Below are 26,426 nucleotides of genomic sequence, written 5' to 3' on the forward strand. Positions count from 1 at the left end.
CGTTGGAAAAGACCTCTAAGATCATCGAGTCCACCCTGTGACCTACCTTGTCAACCAGACCAGAGCACTGAGTGCCATGTCCAGTTGTTTCTTGAACACCTCCAAGGATGACTCCATCACCTCCCTGGGCAGCCCCTTCCAATGCTTGACAACCCCTTTGTGAAGAAATTCTTCCTCAACTGGACCCTTCTGAGCAAGAAATCATCCCATTTTTATCATGACACATGGCAATACAAAACACCAGTGCATTTTCCTGGTCTTTTTACAAATTAAAACTGGAGCTGAATATTGGGTTAGGGAATCGCAGGTGATAATTCAGGTTCCTTGGGGACAGGAGCACTTGATTTATAAGAAAATTTCTTTAACAGAAGTCCCAGAGATACCATTTCAGAGGGACATTCCCAAAGTGGCTGCCGGGAAAGCAGGATGAGGGTGGGACCTGCTCCTGTGCCTCTGCACCTCTAATTGCTATTACTCTTGAGCAGCATAAACAACAGGAGTGAGAGAGCAGAGAGCCATGAAACCTTGGCAAAACAAGGGCCTGGGAGCAAAGGGAAAGGAAATGGAGGTCAAGCGGGTTAAGGGCTCATTTCTGGCACACCACAGCCCCTCTGGATGAGGACAGATGGGCAGACACAGCACAGCAGGCACTGCCTGGTCTCTCCTGTGGGTCCATCCAGCTCTTCCAGGGAGGAACCAGCAGCATTTAGAAGTCTATTTACTTCTCCTCACATGCTTTTCTGTGTCACAGCTGATAATTGCCAAAGCTATTTGCATTTTTAAGAGATCACTTATTCCAAACAATCCTGCTGTATCCTGTTTGATACATTGCCCCATCCCTGGAAGTGTTCAAGGCCAGTGGATTGGGACTGGATGAGTTTTAAGGTCCCATCCAACCCAAACCACTCTGGGATTCCATGATTCTATGATGCTGCACTGGTTTGTCTCCTGCTGGACTTCAATTTGGGATGACGACGGACTTCAAAGTAGAGCACAGGGATGGGGCAATGGGAAGAAGGAGCTGTCCTTCACATGGCACAGCACTGCCCCAGTCCCATGACTCTGATGTGCCATTCCCTCTCCCCCTGCTCCACAGGTCCCTCCCAACCACTTGGAGAAGTCCCTGATAGAGGTTGTTTTGCAACTACAGTAACATTTGAAATTTCTCTCATCTTCAGGCATGGAAGGAGCAATGTTCAATTTTAACTGGGATGCCTAATGAAGATTTATTCCAGTCCTGTAAACCAAAAGCACGTGGGAATATAACTGCTCTTCCTTGGATTAACTGGGTTATATTTTCATGACCACTAGACCTTAGATCTGCTGCTTGTTTCTTTCCATACCCACAGAGGGTAAGAAATAGCCATACTTGGTCAGTGAGAAAATAAAGTTAAATGCAAATAGACATGTATGGACTAAATCCGAGTTTCCCAAGGTTACTATTTCTCTAAATGTCAAGTCCCTGCGTGGAGGAGGGGCAGCAAACAGTCTGGGATGGGGCAGCCTGGCAGCATGAGGGGCTCAGCCTATTCCCTATGCCACTGGTGCCCTGAGCCCATGGGTAAGGATAAGCACCACCACTGGGAATGCTGACAGGCCTGAGAGCTGTGGAGAGCAAGAGACACTGCTGAACATGGGCATTAGGCTGGTTGTATCTTCTTCACTGGAGCCATCCAGTTTCATCCCCTGTCATGGGCAGGGACACCTTCCACTAGACCAGGATGCTCCAAGCCCTGCCCAACCTGGCCTTGAGCACTTCCAGGGATGGGGCAGCCACAGCTGCTCTGGGCAAACTGTGCCAGTGTCTCACCACCCTCACACAAAACAATTTCTTCCCAATATCCCATCTAACCCTGCCGTCTGTCAGTGTGAAGCCATTGCCCCTGGTCCTGTCACTCCAGGACCTGTCCAAAGTCCCTCTCCAGTTCCCTTGGAGGCCCTTTAGACAGTGAAAGGTGCTACAGTCCCACTTGCTGGCCATGAAATAACAGCAGCCTGTCTCCCCTCCTATGGAGCAGCAGCAAGAAATGGTGGATGCAGCAGCTCATCCCAGCACTCAGTCATGACAAGTTGACAGAGGGGTGGTACAGCTATTGCTGAAATGGGGCATCCTGGGACCCAGACAAGCACCCCCACAGGCCAGCTGAGAATCTTGGGTGCTCTGCCACCCACCCCAGCCCTCCCTGTGCTTCTGATGTTCCCTCTCATTTGAAAAGCCAAGGTAGCAGTCTCTGGGTACCATTTGCACATGGAGTTCTTGACCTTCCTTAGCCCTGCAGAGCCAGAAATGACTGTGAGAGCAGAGAATGAATCCCTGTGACTCCACTGACCCCTCCAGCCAGCTGTTTACTCCCCAGGCTACACACACAGGTTGCTCAGTTTGCAGACAGTGGAACAGGAGGGCAGCCAGGAGCACCCAGCACTGCCCAACAGCTAATTCAGACTGAGGCATTATGGTTATTTTAAGTGCTAGAAGGTGATTCTAACAAGGTTGTGTTTGTAACACGACCTGGCTACTGCTGCCTGTGTTTGCAGCACTCATCTCTGACCTGCCCTCAGCAGCTGGAGCAGCTGCTCATACCCCCAGCACAGCAGGGCCCTTTGAGGAGAGCTTTGAATGATACAGGGGACACGGATGAGACCAACAGATAAATAAAACAGGAGAAAGAACATAAAGCAAACCCCAATCAAGGTGTTGGTTATCTACAGCAATAACTCCACATCAGAGGCTGCCTAGGCAGATCCACTGCAGCACTGTGCTTCTCTTGAAGGGTTTAAAATCCACAGTCTTAAATATTTCTATTTTCATGATCATGTAATTTAGTTTGAAAACTTCCTCTACTTCAGCTGAAGTATACATCAGTCCTAGAAACACAGTGCTTTCTGCTTCAGGTTTTGCTATGTTTCCTAAAGAAGATGTTTTCTGCACAGGCAGCATAAAGAAGTCTGACAGGATAAAGAAAACTGATGGGACACAGAAACCCAGCACTGCTTTGGACACAAATGCCTCCCTGGGGTTTGGTGGCCCTGGGAGCCAGTCCTGGTCTCCAGGCGCCAGCAGCCACAGTGACAGCTCCTGGCACAGGACAGTCCCGCTGACTCACCCAGTACAACTCCTGCCCAGAGCAGTTTTTCCATAAAAATAAACCCAGCCCTAATAAATAAATGCATTCCCATCGTAAAAGCCTGATTGGTGGCTGGGAAGGAAGAGCCTGCACCCTGCAGCAAAACCATTTCCCTCTGGATTGGTGAAGGGGGACCGTGATCCAGAAAAGGAACATCAGAAGGACCCCATTCCTCTGGGGTGGGGGATGGAGGTACCAGCACCAAGGAAGGGGGACCTCATCCCCAGCACAGCAACTGCTGCAACACCATCGTGCTCAGAGACCTGGCAAGAAGCAACACACGCTCTCGAGGGGGATTTGGGAACTGGCGCAGCTCCTGGTGGAGCAGACCTGGGGGATACATGAGCATTTAGCAGGGAGCCAAGAGGCTTTTGTAAACAGAAGCTCAAACAAACATCTCTCATTTCACAGATGGCGCTCACAATTTACAGTGCTGCACATTTAAAGGCCACCTTGGGCACATCGATGCCCATGCGCAAAAGGAACACAAGAAATCTCGTAGGACCTGCAGGCCTCAATGTTTGTACTCCAAGGAGCCTCCCACTGAGATCCACCAGAGTTATTTCCACAAGAACATTGCTTTTGAGCTTAGTAAGAAGTATCGAAATGACCCAATTCCTTTCCCTGCAGCGACCAGCTCAGCAGCCGACCAGCTCGGGGTGGCTGCCAGGACAGCCAAGACCTCCTGAATGGGGCCTCACTGTGGCCCTGGTCCACAGCTAAAAAATTACAGAAAATAGTGAAGAATGCAACAAAAAACCCAAAGTCCTGAAGCAGAGCCTAGACATGGGTCTCCCAGGACCAGCAGAGAATTTGGCAGAGTGTTTGAAGGAGCTCAGAGTCCAAGGCACCCCAAGAGCCTCCCCGCAGCCACAGACGCTAATTATGGGCCTGGTAACTCTGAGGAGCACCAGAACCCCTTGCAAAGCAGCACCAGATGCCACAGTCAGTGGCAGAGTGTGTGGCTGCCCGAGGCTTCCTGCAAAGCCCAGATTACTCAGCTGCTTGGAAAAACAGAAGCAGCTTTATAAAGACATTATTTGGGCAGCCCCCTGGAGCAGTGGGGACGGAGCCATCAGACACTGGCACCATTCAGACACCCTGCCCCGACCCAGCCCACAGCCACAGGGCAGAGCTGGGGACAGACCCACTGCTGGCAGCCCTCCTCACCCTCACCACTGCAAATCCACCCCCTCCCCGAGCACTGCCCACCAAGGGCAGAACCCCACGGAGCTGTCAAAACCACAGGCACAGCCTTTGCTTCTGGGCAAGCAGGCACAGAGGGCTGAGTGATGTCTGTACACACAGTTTAATCAGAATGAAATCAAGTCAGATGCCTCATTTCTCATTGCAAGATTGGATCAAAGGCATTTGATTTAAATGGTTGGGGTCATAGAGAATATCTGCCCTGTGGTACTACTCACTTTTCAATCTTCAGCTCAACACAGATGAAAAAGTCATGTGTTCCTACATATGCATAAATTATCTCATAATCACTGGATTTGAGGAAAAGCACTGAATGCTACAAGCACTGTCAGAGCCACGAGCTGCCAGTGCTGCCCTGCTCAGCTCTCTTTCACTCTGCAGAACTAGAGGCCCCTAAACTGGCACAAGCACCTGGTTCAGTGCCAGCCTGCTCACCTAATCCCTCGGGGACAGCATGGTGCCTCCGCTCCCCAAAGCGACACACAGCTTTGACTCATTCATTCTGCTGAATTTCTTTATAACTTCTGTTAAGAAAGAAATTAGTAAGAGGCAACTCTCGGAATCTGAAAAACTGTGAATTTGGCAAACAATCCCAGTGAGGTCCCAGAAGATCTGAGCTGACAAACCTTCTCTATTATAAGCCACACCTTTTTTTTTTCCCCTGGAAGGATAAATAAACTAAAACCATCCTGCTGGGGGAATGGGATGTGACTGACTCCAGAGCTTCAACCAGGCATGAGACAGAGATTCATCTTTACTCCATATGTAATATATGTAAAGCACAGTCTTGATCATGAGGTGTCCTACCTTTAGATGCTCTGTCCTGCCCCCACAATGCTCCTGGAAGGCAGCTCTCCCACAACGGGAAGATCCACAGGGAGCAGGCATGGTGTGGGGCTGGGTCTCACAATCCTGCTTCCAAGAGAGCTGAGGATAGGCTGGGGTGCTGCTTATGCAGCTCAGGGTTTATTGGCAGTGATGATGAGGAAGGAGACAGAGTGATGATGAAGATGGATGAAGCCTGTCTTGGCTGCTCCATACTTACCTTTCCACTGGGAGAACCAGGGTGGGCAGGGCCCAGGGCCATCCCGCATGCTGGAGTGAGGGCTGGACACCAGAGCCCCAAACCCAACTCTGCTGCCAGCCAAGCCAACAGCAATGAGATTCACCACCTATGCAGCACCTGTCCTGGCATTTGGCCATGCCAAGCCCTCCCCCGGTACCCAGCTAAATCAGGAATGTCCCTGTCTTCTCTCAGTGGATGAGGGCTGCTATGGATCGGTGGGAACTGGAAGTGTTTGAGGACTAGAGGAGTGGGAAGGAAGGTCTCCCTGAACTGAGAAGGGTGCAGCCCACAGAGAGCCCACGAGCTGCTGTGGTGGGAGCAGCATTCCCGCCGACGGATCCACAGGGATGTGCAGAGGCGTGTCAAGGAGCACCAGCGGGAAATTGGGTTCAGTTCCTGAAGATCTGAGCAGATCTTCACATGACAAGGAGGGGAGGTTCTGTGGGAAAATGCTATCAGGCTCAGCCGAGCCAGGGCAGGAAGGAAATTCCCCCAGCGGAGCTGCCATCGCGCGAGGGCTCCGCTGTGGCAAGTTCAGGGACTTCGTAAATAACTCGGCCATCCCCAGGGAGGCATTGCTAAGGTCGCTGTTTTTTCCCTTGAACTTTCCAGATGAAGGAAGCAATAGCAGAAGCAACAGCACAGATTTGGCTGGAGATCAACTGTACTGACAACAGTCACAGAATTGAACTCAGAAGAAAAGTCCTTTGTGTGTGTTGGAGTTATCACCAGATGGGCCGGGCAGCACAGGGGAGTTATGCTCAAAAATACTCCACATGGGCAAAACTATCAGAGCTGGAACTTGCTGGCAGATGTAACCCACAGTAACTAATTCCACTGCTTAGACCAAGTTAAAAATGCAGGGCACATGCCTGGTGCCCATTAAAAATTAAAAAGTTAAATTGTATTCTTCAGCAAACTGCTGGGATTCAGCGTAAGAAACAGCCCTGATTAAAGATTAAGGATGGATAGTCTATAAAACACTAATTACCACTGTACTTACAGGGAATTTGGCCTGTTGGGTTTAATTACTTCTAGTTCAAGATCACTCGAGTTCAGGCTGGGCTGGGGAGCGCTGTTGGAGTTGAGGAAGCTGTTTACGTTTGAAGAGATGACGGATTCCAGGCTGGAGTTGAGGATACTGTTCCTGTTCTCCTCTAAAAAACACCAAAACCCAAGAAACATCAGCTGCCACTGCAAGCAAAGTAAAGAGCAAGTGGCTGTGAAGGCATCAAATGCTCCCAGCAAACTCTGTCCCAGAGCAAACTGGGCGCATCTCCCCAGAGTTCAGAGTTAGTTACAGAGATATTATACACTAAACCACAAGAAATACCCGGTACTCTTTGGTTCTTTTGGTTTTAAGATGGAGATACATTTAAATGAGCACCATTTTTAGTAAGAAAATATGCACTTTTCTCAACATAGTAGTATTTCACATTCCCAAAATGCCCTGACCTGAAAAAAATTAAAATGCAAACTATTTACAGGAATGGATTTGTGTGACTGAAATCAGCTCCCCACAGATGAAGTGTTTGGGTAACAGAGCAGGACAACACTTTAGATCAAGAACAGGACAGATCACCCAGTTAAAGCTTATCTCAGCAAAAAATGCTTCAGTCTCATACTTGACACAACTACTGTTGCTCTTTCCTGGCCAGATCTATGAGGGAAAGGGAAAGGGGGTCTCTGCTCCATTTCAGTTCAGCTCTTCCAAAATGCAGAGCCATGGCAGAGCAAAGACCTGACTTTGTATCTGATCAGGAATAGGATGTGCTGAGGGGGTGCTGGCATTGCTCTGCTGACAGTCCAGAGCTTCTCAGAGATTCCTGTTCCTGTTGATCAAATTAAGAGATTACTCCATTATTTGTGTAACTTCAGCAATGACAATACTGTGCATCGCAAGCCGACACCACAGCACAGGGCCCTTCTCAGCTCTGCCCCAAATCATCTAAAATCCCATTAACTCATTTCCAGGAGACGCCTTTTCCATATGAGCAGTAATTGTAATTGTGAGAAGCAATTAACAACACTGATGGCACGAGAGCAGCCCCAGGCAGACAGCTGCTGCTTCTGGGATGCTGCTTTCCTGCAAGACAAGCATCTGCAGGAAACACAGATAGTCCTACTTCAAGGATACAGCTTTCTGAAATTATTTTACCAGTGCAGAATAACAGTCAAACTACAACCAAAAAGCATATAAAATATGGAAATCCTTGTTCTCAATCCCTTTTAATTGCCATCTCTGCTTGTGCAAGGAGGACATGCAAATATTCATCCATGTCCTGTGCACATTTAAAGAGAGATAAGAGTTCAAAGAGGCACTGGAATATGTGAAAAATTAATCCTGAGTGCACAGCAGAAAGGAACTGCCTGTAAAACAGCCTGGCAGGAGTGTTGTCTTAGGGTGTTGAGGCAGCTCTACCACTGTTTCAAGAGGAAAAGCCACATCAGTCACAGGTTTGTGGATGCACAGAGCAGAATCCAATGCTCCTTGACCTGCTCCTTTGCTGGAGCTGCTGCGTTTACCGGGTACCTGGACAAAATCAGTCACCTACATGGCAGCAGGACAGGGCTAAAACTTGTTTTTATCTGAGGTTGAGCTTATCTTCTAGAGATAAGTCAAAGCCAAGGATGTGTTAATTATGTTGATACACAACAACACATTCCTGAAACTGAGTTTCTTTAATCTTGATCTGCAACAAGCCACCATAGGGACAAGCAGCACAGACACCTCTCTGTCTCCAGCTCTGCGGAAGTTGAACCCTCTGGGCTCAGAGGACACCAGCACCTTGTGATGAAAAACATTATCCATGCAGAAGACAGAGGGAAAAGCAAAGAAAAGCAGAGTGCTCACCTCCACAAATATCAACATGCAGACATGGGAGCCAGCAGATGAAATAGGAGAGAAATGAAGCTGCCTAAGGACCTAAAAATGCCAAGTCCCTCTGGTTTTGTGTCTGCTAGAGCAAGTTTTGGGCAGTCTGTGACAGACCACCTGTACACAGGTGACCAAACCCAGAGACTGCCCATGCTGAGCCCTGCTGGACCCAGAGCCGACCTGAGTACCCAGAGTGTGGACTAACAATACAGCTTATTATTTCCAAACATTTTTTACCCAAGACTGAAGTCCAGGAATAAGCTCTGTAAGCCTGATAAATCAGTGTGGATTGTCTGCCTAATCTCCACACCAGCCACCAGCCAATATTGAATTAGAGTCCCCGTCAGCCACAGAACTGGAAGCGTTTCAGCTCAAGGGGAAGGGAGATGAATGGCAGAATCTGAAATTCCTGCTTTATTTCCTCCCTTTTAAAGGGCTGAAACTGTGTTTTCCTTCGTTTTTAAAAGCTTAGATGAAGGATTCTTTGCTGGGAGATTTAATTTGGTCTTACAGCTACAAGAGCAGAACTGCCTTTCAGCTAAAGAGCATTTCCAGAATGCAGAAGAACCACCTTGCAAACTGTGATGCAGCAGAGCAAGAGCTCCTGTTAATAAACCAAACCTGCAGCTTCTCTCTGAGAGGCCTCTGGGTCAGTTGTGGACATAAATGTGAATGTTTAGCAACAAAATAATCACTATAATCACAGATTAATCATAATGATCTAATCCACTCTCTTGTATGACCCTGTCTGTTGAACATGGTAATTTTTTACTTACACACAGCTTTGTATGATGAATTCTAGTGAAAATTTTACAAAAATATTGGACTCATAAACAGATTTCAAGTAATGGAAAATCCATGGTCCCACTTCACTTCTTATGGTTAAACCACTCTCAGTCTTAAAAAATGTGCACCTTGTTCCCATTTTGAACGTTTTTAGCCTCAGTGTTCAGCTTTCAATTTCTGTGGTGCTCAGTTGGGCTTGAGCTGCTGCCCAAGCCCTTGCTGCCCAGCCTGACTTTGAGCCTTGGCGTTATCTCTGGACCAGTAAGAAAGAAGAGGATGAAGAGAGGAAGGAGAGAGGAAGCAGAGAGGAAGCAGAGAGGAAGGAGAGAGGAAGGAGAGAGGAAGGAGAGAGGAAGGAGAGAGGAAGGAGAGAGGAAGGAGAGAGGAAGGAGAGAGGAAGATGAAAGAAACCTCAAATATTCTTCAAGGGACATGTGCAGCAGGGATGGCAAACACCGAGTAAAATGGTAGCAGCTTCCCAGAGACACAGGACGTTATAGACTCTCAGAAGGAAACTGAGAAAATGTTGCTTCATCTGGGAATAAATAAATGCAGAAATAAACACAAGTTCAGTTCCTCTTCCAGGCACGGGGGGAGGATGGCACACAAATGCTTCACCAGCCCAGTGACCCTGGAGTGTGACAAGCAATGGCTTAGTTAGCAGCAAATAAATTACTGTGGCTGAATTTTTCAAAAGCAGCTTTTGGTATTTGAGGCTCCCAACAGTCGTGCTATGCCATTCCCAGAGCATGCTCCGGTGCTACCACTGCTTCCTCAAACTCAGACGGATCGTTCCAGCACCTTCTGAAATGAGAGTGTCTGATAATTAGCAGTAACTCAATCAGACAAACCCACATGTTTTGAGAATCAGCAAAGTCCATCACTCTGGAAGTCAGCAAGTCCACTGTGGGGAGCTGGGTTATCTCCAGCTTTCCCCTGCTCCTTGCTCCATGTGCACTTGTCACGCATTTTTACCAAACTGGGAAAGATCCCAGTTGATTCCAGGAGCACATGGCATCGACGAACCAGAGAGCTGGGAATTGGGTTTATGCTATAACGCAAAGCAACAGCCTGAGCAGACACATTTTTGCCACTCCATGAGCAGGGATGGGGCCTTGGCTCTTTCACCCAGATATTTGGAGCATCAATTAGCGACAGAAATGGAAAGATGAGCTCCAACATTTTTAAACTGCCATGGTACATAATCCTCAGGAAAATGCCAAACCTCCTGGCCAAGTTTTCCTGTCTGTAAAAGGAAAAGTGCCTCAGGGCATCCCAAAAGGGCCGCCCTGTGGGGATGTCGGCGGGTGGCCACCCTTGGCACAGGTGTGGCACCCGCGTCCTGGCAGCTGATGACGGCGATGATGGGGGCGAGGAACATGAGAAGGGGAACACGCAGGGGCCCGTCAGGTGGGGAAGGGACTGCAACACTTTATCCCATGCTGAGGCAGCCTCATGTCGAGCCCTGGTTAAGGGCTCAGATGCCAGGAGAGCTTCACGCTCCCCACCAATGTGACAGCGGAGGAAACTGAAGCCTGACCCTGTTATGGAATCAACTCTTCCACTGACAGCAGTAAAACTGCATGGGAATGGCACGGGAATGACAATCCATTAGGCATGATTAGGGCAAAAATGGAGGGCTGGGAGGGCAGCTGGGCACTTACGCTTCTCGTTGGGCTGGGGTGTGTGAAAGAGCGTCAGCGGTCGCTCGCTGCAGGAGGGAGTCTTCGAGTCCGTGCTCTTCTTGCGGGATAACAGCAGCTGGGAGTTCGACGCCTGAGTCTCTGGCACTGTGTTAAATATCTGTTAAAAATAATAAACAAGTTGTTCTTTGGCATCATCCTTCGAACAGGACAGCTGCCCACCTGCCTGTGCTGCACCGCTCTACAACTGCTCCACAGCGCAGCCTCCGAGGAAGACGTGTTCAACAGGGCAACATTTTGGGTACAATTGCCTAGATTCTACATTCCCACTTTGTCTGCACTCCTCTTCTCTCTTTTTCACCCAAGATGCATACTGCAAGATGGGAAAAATTCTGACTCTGGCACTCTATTGAATTTTTTTAGGTGCAGGTGTTGGCAAGTGTCCCGAATAGACCAACCATCATCCCCCCGGTGCCCCCTGCGGTGCAGCCTTGGCGTCCACGCTCCCACGCCTGCAGACCAGCTTGGGAAAGTCTCTGCAACTTCCAGCCACAGCTGTCAGAAAACTGAGTAATCACATTTTTCTCAAGGGGATGGAATTTTAAAACTGCATGAACCCAAAGAGCAGCAGTTTTGTTGGTTGTTGATATTTGGTTATTTATTGTTCCTTTTCTGGATCCCCGGGCTCAGACAACAGCAGCGCTGCCTCCAGACCAGCTCTCTCAAGGTCTCCCTTTACTTTATTGGAGCCCAATAAACACCATTCCTCAGTGTCTTTCCTGCTCTACCTGTCCCTGCCAGACAGTTAACCAGTGTGGCCAGAGGTTCCCAACAGGATATCTGCATTTTGGCCTAGCTCAATGCTTGGTGCAGCACAGGATGACTCCTCTGGAGCACGTGGCCATTGTCACAGTCACCGCCATCACACGTCACCAGCGAGTGGAGCTGCTGCCAGCAGTTCATGGAACAACAACATCATCTTCACTCACATACACACACACACCCCAAGCCTCCATGATGATGCCTACAAATCCCTGATAAAGTGCCAGGATGCCTCAGCCAAAAATGTCAATGTCCTGTCTTCTCCCAAAAGAGTGCAGGGGCAGGTGGGAAGGGCAGCACTTGGCCCTCGACAGGGGCTGATGACCCACTCCCAGTGGATCGAGCACCACGTGGCCGAGGACATCCCACCCCAGCCTTTCACAGGACATTGCTCCCAGCCTCTCTGTCCATAGGGACTCACTGTCTAGGCTCGAGATCAGCTCTGGAGCCGGCAGCCAGCATGAGGAACAGGAATTGGAGCTGAATCCTCATTCCCAGCTCCTGAACACAGCAAGACAGCCCCGGCCTGGTGAGTGCTTGGATCTGATAGCACAGTGGACAGACGAGGGACCATGAAGCCCTTCCTGGGGAGCTACAGTGTGCCCATTCACACATCCCTCCTGGGCTCAGGGACTAGCAGAGGGAGAGGCAGACCCAGCCATGCTCTCTGCAAGAAGCACTGCACATTGTCACCTGGCACGCCTGCCCATGGCCATTCCCACCTCCGCCATGGCTGGTTCCCAGTCTCCCCAGCCTCTTGCATGGCTGATGCACCACATTCTCTGCACCCCATCAGCCCTCCCCAGCACCCCATCAGCCCACCCTAGCACAGCCCACAGTCCCAGTTAGCCGGGCTATTCGTGGCTCATTGCTTCCCACGTCAAACCCCGACACAGCTGCACATGCTTCAGGTGCCTTCCCTGGCTCTGGGACCCCACCATGAGCCCTGTGCTCTGCAGGCTAAATGCAGCTCCTGAGGGGCAGGATCCTCAGCACAGGGGCTGACATCAGTCTCAGGGCACCCTGCCTGCCCCAGGCTCTATTCCCCACACCCAGCACAGCCACTGACTACTTTAATGTGTCCTTGCATTCAAATTGCTGTTCAGTAATAAATTCTACCTGGGAAATATAATGAAATATATAAACAAAGCAAGATAAAAGTATTGATTTATTAATTGCATTTTACACAGCAATTCCCACAACACACTTGAAAACAAACTTCCAGGTTTCTGTTTCCTTTTCTTTTTTCTTTTATAATAAGAGAAGGCATAAATGCTCTTCAGTGAGGAACTCAGTGACTAAAAGCAGCCTCAATTCAAATGCAGCTGGAACGTCGTTATGAAACTGTTTTGCTAAAACTTCAGCACTAAGATCTTACCATAACTTTGTATTTCTGCTAAAGCCCCCAGTCAGCCCAAGTATCTGATGGTCTGCACTGCACCCTCAGCACCAGCCCTCCAGCTGCTCTTGTGGAGGCAGGGAGAGGTGTGGGCACTACAGAGAATCAGGATATCTCTTATAACACATTAACGTCTTGTAGACACAAAAACACACAGAAAAGGCTGAGAATTTATCATGAATAAACCATGTTAAGCAAAGTGACATTGTGGTTCATAGGGCACCTCTGAGCAGCAAAGTAGGGCATGTACCTCCTGCTCAGCTTTCTCAGGCTCCTGTTTGCTCTATTGCAACACCTGGCAGGCACACAGAGATATCATTCCCTCCTCCCCAAGCCCTGATCCTACTCCCATCCCAATGTTACTTCACATTTCCAGAGGATCTGGTGTCAGACTCATGGGAGATGGCCCAGAGGGCAGCAGTTCTCAATGGCAGATGTAATTTGAAGTCATATGCAAGGGCTGCAACACCTTGATGCACAGGGACCTTTCTGAGGAGAATGTGCCTAAGCTCCTTCATCCCAAATGAATACCACAGCCTTTCTGTCCCAGTGGAAGCAATATCCCCAAGAACCAGAGACCCCATTTTCCTGTCCCCACTGGCTGCACGTTTGATACCCTGTTACAGCCCCATGCAGCTGTGCCCTGGGACTGCTGCCCACACCACACAGACCAGAGGCTCAGCCTTGCATGTGAACACACAACAACCTATCCAAGGTGACCCTCGAGATGTCTACAAGCAAAGCCCCACACAAGAGCCATGATGGCACCCTGTACCACCACCATGGTCAGGGCAAGATGGTCTCTATTTCTGCCTTTGCAGCCCAAATGAACAAAGTAGTTACTTCTTTAGTTACCTCTTTCTAAACCAAAATCAGACTAACAGAAGATCAAAATCAGGGAACTGGAATTTAGAAGAAAATGGCATTTTTTAGCACATGCAGCCACGCCATGCAGCCAGTAGGAAGGGACAGCCAGCACTGTGGCCCCACCAAGCCACTGTTGCTCCACTGATAAATGTCATCCTCATGGCCAACAAACACAAATGCACCAGGATTCAGGAGATAAACATTGTGGATAAAGCCATTACTTGGATAAACCTGGATTTAGTCAGTAAAACAGGAGCTAGCCAAGGTGTACATCTTGCACTTGTTGCTTTAGTGCTCATCTCTTGAAATCAAGAACAAATTCCTATTAAACAGTGGAAAGCAGGGAGAAAGAAGAGTTCTGTGATGGAGACACAGACATGCTGACTCACATTGGGATAACCATAAACAAGGCTGGCTACCAGCAGGGTTGGGTACACAACTACAGCCCAGGAACAGGCAATCTTGGCACCATTGTGCCCTCTCCCAAGCTATATCCTTCACTGGTGACAGTGTCAGGGAGGGGTCAGTTGTCCCTTCCCTGGAACAGCCCTACTGCCCACAGAGAAGCTGTTGGTGCTGTTGGTTACAGGGAGTGAGGGGGGCACTGGGAGAGGAGGAAAGAGAGACCAATTCCTTTCCATAAGCTAATGACACTTAGAGAAGCCAGGGAAGCCATTACCTTCTCATGGTTTTCTATTAAAATTTCAATCACGATGTTCTGGAATTTGATGTCCATGATGGCAGCAACTGTTTCCTCCTGAGGTCGAAGCAACGTTGGCCCAAACACCACACCCAGATTAGCAACAGTCATCAGGTTCTGCTTGTGATTATCTGCAACTCTGGGGAAAAAAAAAGAGAGAGAAAATGAAGTAGGTGATGGAACTAATCCACAGGGAACCCCCTTTCTGCTCTCTCTGCCTCGTGGCTGGCACAAGGCTTACGATGCTGTTTAGATTTTTTACGCTCCTGGTGAGCTCCTTGAAGGCTCAGCCATGTGGAAAAGTACAAATTTAACTGTTGTATTCCTGAAAACCTTTCAGCCTTCATGAATTAACTAATCCATAAAAGCCCAACCCCACGCCGGCCACCGAGCCTCATGCTGCAAACCACTCCCAGGAAAACATCTTGAATCATTAATGCCTAAAACCCTTCTGAAAACAAATTGTTGGACCTCTGACACATGCTGCTCTCCAACTCAATGAGTGACCTCAAATGTTCCAAAGGCCAATTCCTTCTCAGCCATTCCAGCACTGGGCTGCACCAGAGGTCAGGCCTGTCCAGGCCATTCAGACTGGCTGAGAGGTGGTAATGGAGCTCTACCCCCAGATTCCTGTGCCCCACATGTGTTCTTCTCCATGTTGCTGAGGAACCCACCTGAGATGGGCACCCACTCACCCAGGGACCCACCAACACTCAAGCTCCCTCTCTGACACCCTCCTCTCTTTTTATGCTCACAAGAGGATACTTATCAGTTCAGAAAAGCAAAGCAGCTCATGCTGAGGACATGGCACTCTGGACATGGTGCGTTTGAGGGGTTACCTTGGAGCAGCTCCAGTTGGTCCCTTGTCTTAGTGGTGCAAAGACCCAGCAGCCCTATTGGGGCACATCCTCTGCTCTGTCTCACCCCGAGGACATGCTGCTGTGCACTGAGGGCACACTGCAAGCAGGAGGCAGCCCAGCAATCCCTGCCTGTGTCACACCATATATGCCAGGGACCAGGTCTTTGGTTGCTACGTGGCAAACACCTGCTTGAGGTGCAGATGGAACCTGCCGTGTACCGTGGACTCTGCTGAGTCACACAGGGACGGGTGTGCGGGTGCACAGCTGGGACCTGTGGTGCAGCCCTCAGCCCCGTCTCCCCGAGTCTGTCTTGTGGTTTTCTCCTGACCTATTCAACCAGGAAGCACAGTGGCTTCAGGCTATGTGCTCACAAAGTTTTAGCCTAAAGGAGTTTTAGTGTATTTTTCCTTCACTCTTTCTCAGTTGTTTACCTGGGCAAATGAAGGGGAGCACCACAGAGTGGGGCAGAGACTCACGTGCTGGACTGCCCCAAAAATTTATTGCTGTGAGCTTTTACTATTGATCTTGGGGCCAAGACATTGGTGTGCACACTCAGCATATTTTAGCACACTGTAAGCACAGGTTGCCTTAAAAAAAAAAAGATGCTTTTCATCCTTTTCCATCCAAATTGCACTTGAACCAGCAAGGAATACATTCCTCATCTCTACATACAGTTCCTCAAGCAGCAGATGGGGACCTCATCACTGAGGGGAGCTCAGCTGCTGGTCTAGCTTCTCCCAACAGCAACGACAGCCCTACTTACTGTCCAGGCAAGAAGCATCACCCCAGTGCTTGTTACATCCCTGGAGAACAGCCAAAGTTGTTACCTCCACCAAGTCGGCACTTGGGATCCAACCTCAAAGACGGGAGGTCCTGGCCAAAGCCTCTCAGGAGCTGGCAGGACTTCCCTCTTACCCGTAACTCCTCCCACTGTCAGGAAGTTCTGAATATTTTATCACAAATGTGCAGCAAATCTCTCGTGTCAGTAAACACTGTGGGAGATGGGCTGCCCTGGAAACCGGCTCCAGCATGGAGATGACAACCAGCGCTTAGATGACTTGGTGCCCACAGGGTTGCTGCCACCCCAGCCAGGCTGGGCATTCCCATTCACAGGCAGGCACAGAGACCTTCCCCATTGCCATCCCCATCCTCACCATAGCCAAGAGCTTGCCAAGATGTGCAGTGACACCACCGCCACCTGAACCACAGGGCTGGGAGGGGGATGCAAATTTTCCTTAGGGAGTCACAACCTCATGGAGCAGCAAGAAAGGCAGAAGTCCCATAAAAACAATTATATTCTATGTAATACTGAATGAGGATTCAAACTTTCCCCTCACTCTTATCCCTCTCCTCACCAAGACACTTACAAACCTCAAAGACATTTTTGCATTGCAACATCTACATTTCAGACCACATTCACATGCTCCTAACTGGATTTGGAGAAACACAACTGCAATTCAAATGTACTAATTCAAAGTACTAATAAAATAATAATTGTACTGATCTTCTGTGGTTAGTAAAACAACGTTCATTTATTAAAAAAACAACTGAATTGATCTAAGTCGTACAAAATTAGGTCCCTCCATTTCTCATTACCGTTAGCATGTCCTACATCACTCTAATAAATTGCACTGTCACTGGCTCATTACAGCAAGGCAGCTGTGCGTGGTCCTGATAATTATTTCAGACTGAGCTATTAATGGCTTACCAGGCAGGACATGGTCCTGCAGCACCAGCCCGAGGAATGTCCACACACCCACATGGATGGCCCTTGCCTCTATCACCAAACTCCTCTTCTCTGTTTTATTTTGCCTCTGGAAGCATGGCAGGCATTCTGCAGCTGTGAAATCTGGCTCCTTTCTGGAATAAACCTTAGTGGCATGTGAACTCCTAATCTGCATCCCAGGTACTTTTCCAGCAATAGCCTTCCCTGCATTGGGTCACCCACAGCCATGCTCCAAAATATGATTCACCTTTCACATCCTTCAAATTCCATGTCCATTACCCACAGGATAATTTAGTCTAAATTATATGTCTTCATCATCTTTTGTACTAGGAAATAATGCCATGGTTTCTAAAGATGGGGCGTTCTCAGCCCAAAGTGGGCTTAATGCCGGGGCTGTTCAGCCAGAACCGTCAGTGCCATTCCTGAGCTGCCCTTTAGAAGGTTTCCAAATATTCACTTGTATTTCCCTTTTAACCTGCTGTTTCTTTCTGGCCCTCGGTGCATTCAGAAAGAACAGCACTAACATTAATTTCGATGGGTCCTTTTTCTACTCCCTCTCCATCCCCACTTTGGAGAATTGACTTTCAGCATAAGGAAGAAGCAACAACTAATGGAGGAATGTGCAGAACCTCTGCCCTCCTCTTTGGAGCTCACAACAGGCTGAGCTACCACTGGCTTTTGGATTCCAGGCTATGCCTCCTCCTCTTAGCACATGATGGTTCCCACATGCCTCCCTCCAGGATCAGTGAGGGATCAGCCTGGCAGCATGGGACATGCTGGAGCTACTTGGCCAGGGGATTACCTGCGCTCAGCAGTGCCTCACCAATGAGCACCTCCACGAAGACCTGTCTCACTTGGTGCCGACCCAGGAACCGTGCTGGCTGCTGCCAGCACTCAGCCAATGGTGCTGAGACACTGGGACACCCCAGGCCAGGAGCCCAGCGCTCCTGTGAGAGCTCTGTCCCTGCAGGTCATTCCCCAGCGTGTCTGTGGACGCTGCTCACTTTACACCCACTTTCAGCACGACAAAGGAGAAGGGAGCAGAGTAAATCCATGTTGTGTGTTAAATTAGATTATGCCTGGGTTGCCTGGATACTGCATAATCACCGCCATGACCAAAGACAATTTAATACAGGCTAATTGGTAGCCAAGGTTCAGCGCAGGGCAAGCACAGAACAGTAAATATTCCCTTGCTGTGCTGGCTCGTGGTCGGCACTGTGCAGGGGAGGAGAACGGCAGCGGGTGCCGAGGGCGGGCAACACGGCACAGGCCCTTGCTCCTCTTACCAAGATTAATGAATTTGGTCTTTCCAGCCTGCTCAATGACTCAGACTCGTTTTCACTGAGATCCAGTTAAGGAACTCATCTGCTTCTCCAGCGACCTACAGAAACCTGTGCAGTGGGAGTGGTGTGGAAGGCTGGGGTGCAGCATGTGGGAGCTGCCCAGTGCTCCCAGTAAGACAGACAAGACCTGGCACCAACCCAGCGCTGGTGCCACACAGCTGCTGCCAGCACCAGAGCTTCCAATCCTCCCAGTAAAGAGCCAAGATCTAGCACCAGATCAGTGCTAGGGCCATGCAGCCACTACCAGCACCACAGCTCATCATCATGCACATGGCCCAGGACAACAAAACATGGACCAACGTGAAACTTCTGGACTTCTGAGTCTCAGCCATAAGTGCCATTATTAGTTCAAGTATCTTCCCTGATTCAGAACAAAATCGCTGAGCAAACAACCATCTGAAGGGAACAAAGGCAAAGTCTGGAGTATTTCTATTTCTGTGCCTGGGACAAACCTTTGAAAACAAAGTGCTTGTTGGGGCTGGCCTAGCAAGTCCTTAGAGGATGGAAAATAATGCCGCTAAAATTCCTATTGCTACAGGTAAAAATCCATCTTCTGTCTGCCATCATCAGTAGAGTTGTTTAATTTGAAAAGCCAATCACATAGAGGCCAGCAATCCCCCAAATTATTTAGACTGCTCTGGGTAGTTTTATAGAAATTAAACACTTACCTTTGACTCGGGACATGCATGAGATGTAAAAAGCTGAGGGAGTGCAGGCAGCACACTGGGCCCAAAGAGGGACCTGTGGATCCACCATCCTGGGTGGGGTGTTGGGGTGTGCTGAGCTGCACTTCCTCCATGCTGGGGAGAGTCCACCAGGGCAGCAGCTGAGTTCCCACCAAGTTCACCCAAAGATCAAGTATAATGGAATTGTTTAGGTGGAAAAGCCCTCCAAGATCATTGCCCAACCATTCTCCCAGCACTGCTAAAGCCACCACTAACCCATGACCCCAAGTGCCATGTCTACACAGCTTTTAAATCCCTCCAGGGATGGTGACTCCACCACTGCTCTGGGCAGCCTGTGCCAGGGCTGGACAACCCTTTCCAGGAAGGAATTTTCCCTAGTATCCAACTCAAACTCCTGGCACACCTTGAGGCTGTTTTCTTTTATTCTGTCACTTGTCTGGGAAAAGACTTCACCTCCACCTGGCTCCACTCTCCTGTCAGGGAGTTGTAGAGTGTGAAAAGGTCCTCCCTGACCCTCCTTTTATGTAGGCTGAGCTCTCCCAGATGCTCCTGGTACTCCAGACCCTTCCCCAGGTCCATTGTAGGTTTCTGGATCTGCTCCAGAAACTCCCCATGTGGCAGCACAGCCACTGCTCAAGGAGGCTCAGCAGAGCCAGGCTCTGTTCAGGTGGAATCCCACAGCTCCCTGCTCCCAGCTGCCCCCACTTCCAGCCCTTTAATCTGGATCTCACCCAGGAATAGAGGGATGGACGCAGACGGCTGTGAGCACACACAATTGCTGGTATTTATCAGATACAATCTAATGAGTTCTGGGAAATGTTCCTGAGTGCATTTAACTCATCCCTGCACATTATTGAGTTTAATTGGGCTGCAGTGTATGAGGGCGTAGGTGGAGAGTGGGTGATGGGCTTGACTGGCCACCCCTCTCTAAAGGGGCTGGGAGAGCTGTACCACAGGAGATGGTGATCCTGCAGCTCCTTGGGGATGACTCACTACTCACTCAAACCCATGGTGGGTTTGTTTCCCAGCCTTGGGAACATGTCCGATGGCTGGGAACACAGCAGATGTTTATTGCAGGCATGTTGTGACCACAGGGCCCAGCACAGAGCTGGTGAAACCACCAGTGCAATTCCACCTGCAGCACTACCCACTGGTGGCCCAGGCAGCAAAACTGGTCAATCACACATTCCTAAGGTATTCAAAAGGCCCACGTGCATGAGAGGCAGTGACAGGGACACCGGTCTGCAGTGGCCGCTGGGAAGTGGCCATGGAGAACAAGGGAGCATGGCCAGCTCTGCTTCATCTCGTGTTCAAAAGGCACCTGGGACATAGGTTAGTGGTGGCCTTGGCAGTGCTGGGTAACTGTTGGAGTCAATGATCTTAAAAGGTTTTTCCAACCTTAATGATTCCATGATTCCCAAGCTGGAGCACATAAGCACAGAGCTGCCACACTTCCAAATTGTACAAGCATCCCTTTATTCTGTTGTGTTTATTGAGGCTCATATCCACAATCTTTGGGCTGCTCATGGATGCAGGGAGCTCTTCAAGGGCCAGAGGAATCTGGAGTGGCAGGAGCTCACCGGGCTCACTCAGCCACCCTGTGGGAATCAGGAACATCTGGAATATGGACAAACCCTGCTGTCTGCAGCCCAGGATCTGCAGGCCACAGGCTCACAGCTCTGCAGTCTCCCCAGCCCCGCCACTCCGGCAAGAAGAGCCAAGACTCAGGAATGCAGATGGAGGCCAGCAGATCTAGGAGGAGGACAGATCACCAGGGAATGACAAGGGGAAACTTGATGAATGCAGAAACCTTCAGATGCAATGTTGAGAACTAACGGGGGTCTCAGTGAGCAGCAGCACTGCTCTTGAGTTCCCCGCTCAGCTGGGACCCAACCTGTGCCTGCACCGATTCTGAGCGCTTTGACTTGCTCCAACAAGACTCTTTCTCTGAGTGAATCTGGCCACAGCTGTATGCTTGGGTTCACTCCCAGAGAAAAAAAAAAGGGTTCATGTTGCACTGAGAAGATGCCGAGGCCAAATGTGAGGTATCAGCGAGTCTGATCAGTGCAAATGCCAAACATGCTGCAACTTGCAAGAAAAACACGCTGCAACGCTGCTCTGGTTCAGGCTTCCCAGACCAAGACAACATGGTTTCCAAAGCCATCCTCTCTGGCTTTGGGGGAGGTGAGCCTGATGAGGGATCTCAGAGGGATCCTGGATTTGCTTACCAACCCTGGCTGAGTGGTGTCAGGCTGGAACATTCCCTGCACCTCATCAGGGCATTGTCAGCCCTGTAGGTTTCCATCGACACCCTGGTGAAAGCCACAGGCACAGCCATGACTAGATATTAAATGTCACTGTGGTTTCCACCTGCACAAATAGAGCAGCCAAAGGGACCTCACCCTCTAACAGAGTGGAATGGGGACTGCCACGGCTGCAAACACCATCCCCTGTGCCTGCCATCCTCAGCCTCAGTGCCCCAGCAAAGCCCCTGCTGAACAGGCAGGTTTTTCCTTCAAAAACAAAACTCGCTGGTGCTGCCCCAATGCAACAACAAACCCACACAACCAGAGGGGCAATGAAAGCCTGAAGGAGAGGTTTAAGTTACAAACAATCCTTTGAAAGATCTGCCGCCTCAGTAAGTGCTGTGCCGAAGACTACAACCTGCTGCGTGGAAAACAGCCAAAATAAACAGGCTCCCAGGGAGCCTCCTGGCAGGAACTGGCATTGGGGTGAGCAAGTGCAGCTCCCACTATCCCTGCAGGGAATCGTTCCCAGCTGGAGCCAGGTCACAGGGCCAAACGCAGGAGGTGCCTGGTGCACACCTGTATGTTCACACGAGTGCAGTGGCCACAGGGAAGAGGAACAAAGAGGGGTTTGACTTTTTTTCTTTCTCTTAGAGCTGTTTTGGAGTACATTCACTTCACAAATCAAGATTAGTGCCCACTCCTTCAAAACACTGAATTCCTAAAAAACAGTGCTGGAAGAAAAGGAATACAGGAATAACCAGTTTTGCAGAATAAACTAAGTGACAGCAAACAACAGCAGGGAAAACACTTGTCCTGCCTTTACCAGTGGGACCACGTTTTGCCCTATGATTTGAAACAGCCCCCGCTCCCCCAGTTCTGTGTGCTCTGCCACATACACATGGGTTGGAACAAGATGGCTTTAAATGTCCCTCCCAACTCAAACCTTTCTGTGATTCTGTGAGCTGGAGATCCCAGATCCCAGGGAAAACTGTAGCTCAAAGACAGTTTGGCGCTGGTGATTTATGGTCTCCTTTCTTCTGTTGAACAAAGATTGGACTAAAATCTCTCTAACTGAGTTTGGCACAGTGGTGGGTCTATTCATACAGAGCAATCAAGGGATGTGCTCATTAAGATGTCTCCATCCCACTCGGTCCGCAGGGAATGCTCAGACACACCAGGGAGAGACCAGCCAGTTATTGGAAATCTTTTGCTCACAGTTTCAGTTCCATTGTGACAAACAATTCAAAAGAATCCAGATAATTATGTGCTATCAACAACTTTTGTCCAACAACACCAAGTTCAAACACAAGCCCACAAAAATTCACACTTGAGTAATGCAAAATGCCTGGTGCTGCTCCCAGAGATCCCGGGTGTCTGGTGGGAGCTCAGCAGAGATGTTCAACTACATAAACTCCACAGCAAACTCAGCATATCCTGCATTATGAGCAGCCAAATCATCACGCCAGGTTGGTGACATCAGCTTTAGTCCGAGACCCTTGTTATCATATCTATAGACATGAGTCTTGTGTGGGAAGAACCTAACGAGAGGTGCCGTATGCTCCAGAGCTCATTCCTCTCCAGCTAAAAACTGGGGACCCTGCAGGAAATATAGGATCTTTTGGAGAAGCTTGGAAGGAAAAGCTACCAGCACACACAGAGCTGCTCCATGGACAATCCAGGCTGAGGGGGTTAAAAGTTCACTTGCAGAAGCAGAACAAAACCTTTTGCTGATTTACACATTACAGGAAGCCAAGCCCAAAAAACCCAGTGAACACCTACAGGGCTTTTTATGGTGGTTTTTCTTTTTAATTCTGCAGAATATCTTATTAAAAACAAAACCAGAGGAGTAAGAGGGAGGCAGAACAGACAAGGATAGAGCAGACACAGTGCTGCAGGGCACACAGTGCTGTCTGAGCTCCGTGGAAGCATCACCAGCTCCTCCACCAAAACATGTGAGGGAGAGGAGAGCAAAGGGGAAACCAAAGGTGTTGCTGTGCCCTGCGAGGCTCTGACACCTCTGGCTCCAAAGCACAAATCACAGAATCACAGAACCACAGAATGGGTTGGGTTGGAAGAGACCTTAAAGACCACCTATTCCCAACTAGGGAAAAAGAAAATAGGGTCAAAAAGCATGACATGAGCCTGAACCAGGACAGTCGAGCCCCAGGCAGGATTCTCCCAGCTCCAACAAGGCAGTATGTGCCTACAGGGAGTCACTTTCCATGTGACCTGTCTTTTGCTACCTACGGGAGCACCCACATCCTTTAGGTCACTCCAACTCCTGGGACTTGCCCAGGGTTCTGCAGTGCTGTGATCCAAAAGGGCCAAAAACAGAGCCTGGGCAAAAAAATGGCATTCCCAAAGGCAACAAAGAGTATCACTGCCTGGCCCAGCCACACCAGCTCAGAGACAGCTCCCTGTTTGCTTTTGGCAGCCAAATCAGGTGAGGAGCATACGGAAGCAGAGCATCTCAGAGGCCTCAGTGGCTAGTGGAAATTTCCAGAATGTCCGGGACAAGAATGACTTACTGGAAGCAATACATAAATCAAGCAAATGAATAGTTACCAGACAGCAGCATAAACAGCTGCCACGGGGATGAAATCAGACCTGCTGTGCCAGGAGGCGTCAGCCTCCTAGCTGGCTGCACCTTCAGGAGGAACCAGGAAAACAACCCTGGAAATACACACTTCTGGGGCATCTGCCACATCTGGTCCTGCACAAGTGTCTCGGTGGGTTCCTGAAGTCGTGGGCACAGAGCCCACCATGGTGAGCACCGGGGACCAGCTCCCTGGGGGCTCTGCAGGGCAGCACAGCCGGGAGCGCGGCACAGGGCTGCCAAGGTTGGGGCTGCTCCACGCCGAGGAAAACAAACACGGGTTGTATTTTTAGGCAGAAGACCTGGAGGAATTTCTTCTTCTTCTCCTTTGCCAACAATCCCTTGTTCAGCAACAAGCCCTCCGGAACACACCACACTCCCTGTCTGGCCCCTGCCCTGTCGCACCGATGTGGGTTTTTGCTTGATCCCCAACAGCAGCCACCCTGCAGAGCCCATGGAAACCATTGTGCTGATAAACAGCAAACAATTTGTGCTAGAGATAACAATCACTGTCTTCTTGGTTAAAAAACTTAAACTAGAAAACACCATTACAGCAAAACCAAAGGGAACCAGTTGGTGTTGGCCAAGCTGTGGCTGAGAGTGATTAGAGATAACTAATTCTGCTAAATACATGTACACACAGCTCAGATGAAGCCTCCTCTATGGTCCTGACCTTGGCCAGGAGAGGAGTGAGTGTGCAGGTCAGAGGACACATGGGGCAGTGGCAGCAATGCCAACCCACAGGAGGGTCTGGGAGCCCTGCAGAAAGTGCACAAGCCCAGCACTGTCAGTTGGAGAACTGGCCTCACTGCCATGAGAACAAAGCAAAGCTCAGGTGTCAAATTATGGCCACACACAAAAATAATTCCCGAAATGCTTGAAATATAATCAGAGTGAAATCCTCCTGCTCTGCACCTCCATAGCATTGACTTCTGGGTGAGAAAGTACATAAAAAAAGAAGCAAGAGACAGGGATGATGTTGCAGTTCCACAAGGAAAAATGGCAATTTTCTGCAACCAGTTCCACTCTGGTAGCACCTCCAGCACAGCCATCACCAGCCCAGCAGCACTGTGTGAGTCCCTTAGCTTTGACTTACTTGGCAGGAAAAAAAATTGGTTTAATCATAGAATCCCAGAATGGTTTGGGGTTGCAAGGAACCTTAAAGCTTATCTTGCTCCATCCCTCTGCCATGGGCAGAGACACCTTCCACTAGACCAGGTTGCTCCAAGCCCCATTCAACCTGGCCTTGAACACTTCCCAGCCACAGCTGCTCTGGGAAACCTGTGCCAGTGTCATCCAGTCTCACTGACTGCCATCAGGATGCAGGCACTGGTGCAGGGGATGGTCTGGGCTGCAGATGCTCAGGTTTTCCTGTGGAGATCCCCTCAGAAAAACACCAGAATAAAGAGATCTTCTCACTCTCAGAACAGCAATTTACAGCTGGGTTTATCACAGATCCTGACAGTGTGAACATGTCCCAAGAAAGAAAACTGAAAGTTTTACCTACTCATGGGTCAAGGAACAAAATCATAATGCAAGTGAGGAGGGAATTGCAGCATTACATTCCTGATGAAGGAGCACAGACAGGAATCACTTCCAGTCTGTGTGTCCCAGTGGATAACTGCCTGGATACACAGACATGATATAGTGTACACAGGCTTGGAAATACAGTAAGAGGCAGAAATCAAGTTGCTTTCTATCAATATGTGCTTTTGCCCCCATACTGCCTATTCCTGTTCCTAAGCTCTGTCCTCCCTCTCCTCTATGAGCTCCTCTCACTGCATCCCAATTCTGGAGGCCTCCAGCTGCCACAGGGAACCCACTGCATTTCCCTGCTGTGCAGGAGGAAGGGTGCTGCTGAACTACCTTGCAGGCACTTATCCTGTCAGATACTGATGTTAATAATTGCCACTTTTGAATGTATCAGCTTTCTTAGCACCATTTTATTACTGTTAATAACTGCAGCCCCATGACATGAGGAGCCCCACGACCCGCAGCAGTGCAGCAGTGCAGCAGTGCACGTACACCCCAAAAACCCAGAAGCCATAAAACACCCAGGATGGGCTCTTTCTTCAACTGACACAGCCCAAGTTCTGTTTTTAGTGTCAAAGATCTCCACAGCAAGACTGTGAGAAATATTTTTTTAGCTCATCTGATAAACATGCAAATCTTGATTATTCATATGTTACTTAAAATAAAAAACCCAAACAGAAACAGATGAGACAATCTCCTCCAAGCACTGCAGCCCAGCTTGGCAGGGCCAGACAAGGGCCCTTGGCTTTGCCCGTGTCTCCTGTGAGCGTCCTGCTCTCAGCAGAACCTAAACCCTGGCTGGTCCCACCCCTCAGAGCATCCCCCAGAGAAAGCCAGGCTCCATCCTCTCTGCACCACAGCCCCTCCCTCCAAACATCTGCTGCAGATGTGCAGATTTATCTCCACTCATGTCTTTAATATGACTTTATGGCACTGTAACC

General features: G+C 49.4%; 1 protein-coding gene across 3 annotated transcripts in view; it reads right to left on the reverse strand.

The window, feature by feature from the left end:
* The window catches only part of ARHGAP26 (Rho GTPase activating protein 26), a 112,265-nt gene that overhangs the window by 18,577 nt on the left and 67,262 nt on the right, over positions 1-26,426 (reverse strand). For all 3 annotated transcript variants that reach the window (XM_071569832.1, XM_071569831.1, XM_071569833.1), the window contains exons 18-20: positions 14,472-14,631; positions 10,726-10,864; positions 6,401-6,554 (exon numbers count right to left, since the gene is read on the reverse strand). In XM_071569832.1, the coding sequence (XP_071425933.1) occupies positions 6,401-6,554; positions 10,726-10,864; positions 14,472-14,631 (453 nt within the window). The remainder of the gene's footprint in view (positions 1-6,400; positions 6,555-10,725; positions 10,865-14,471; positions 14,632-26,426) is intronic.

This window comes from Pithys albifrons, chromosome 15 (assembly GCF_047495875.1).
Source record: "Pithys albifrons albifrons isolate INPA30051 chromosome 15, PitAlb_v1, whole genome shotgun sequence".
In the NCBI taxonomy this organism is placed as follows: Eukaryota; Metazoa; Chordata; class Aves; order Passeriformes; family Thamnophilidae; genus Pithys; species Pithys albifrons.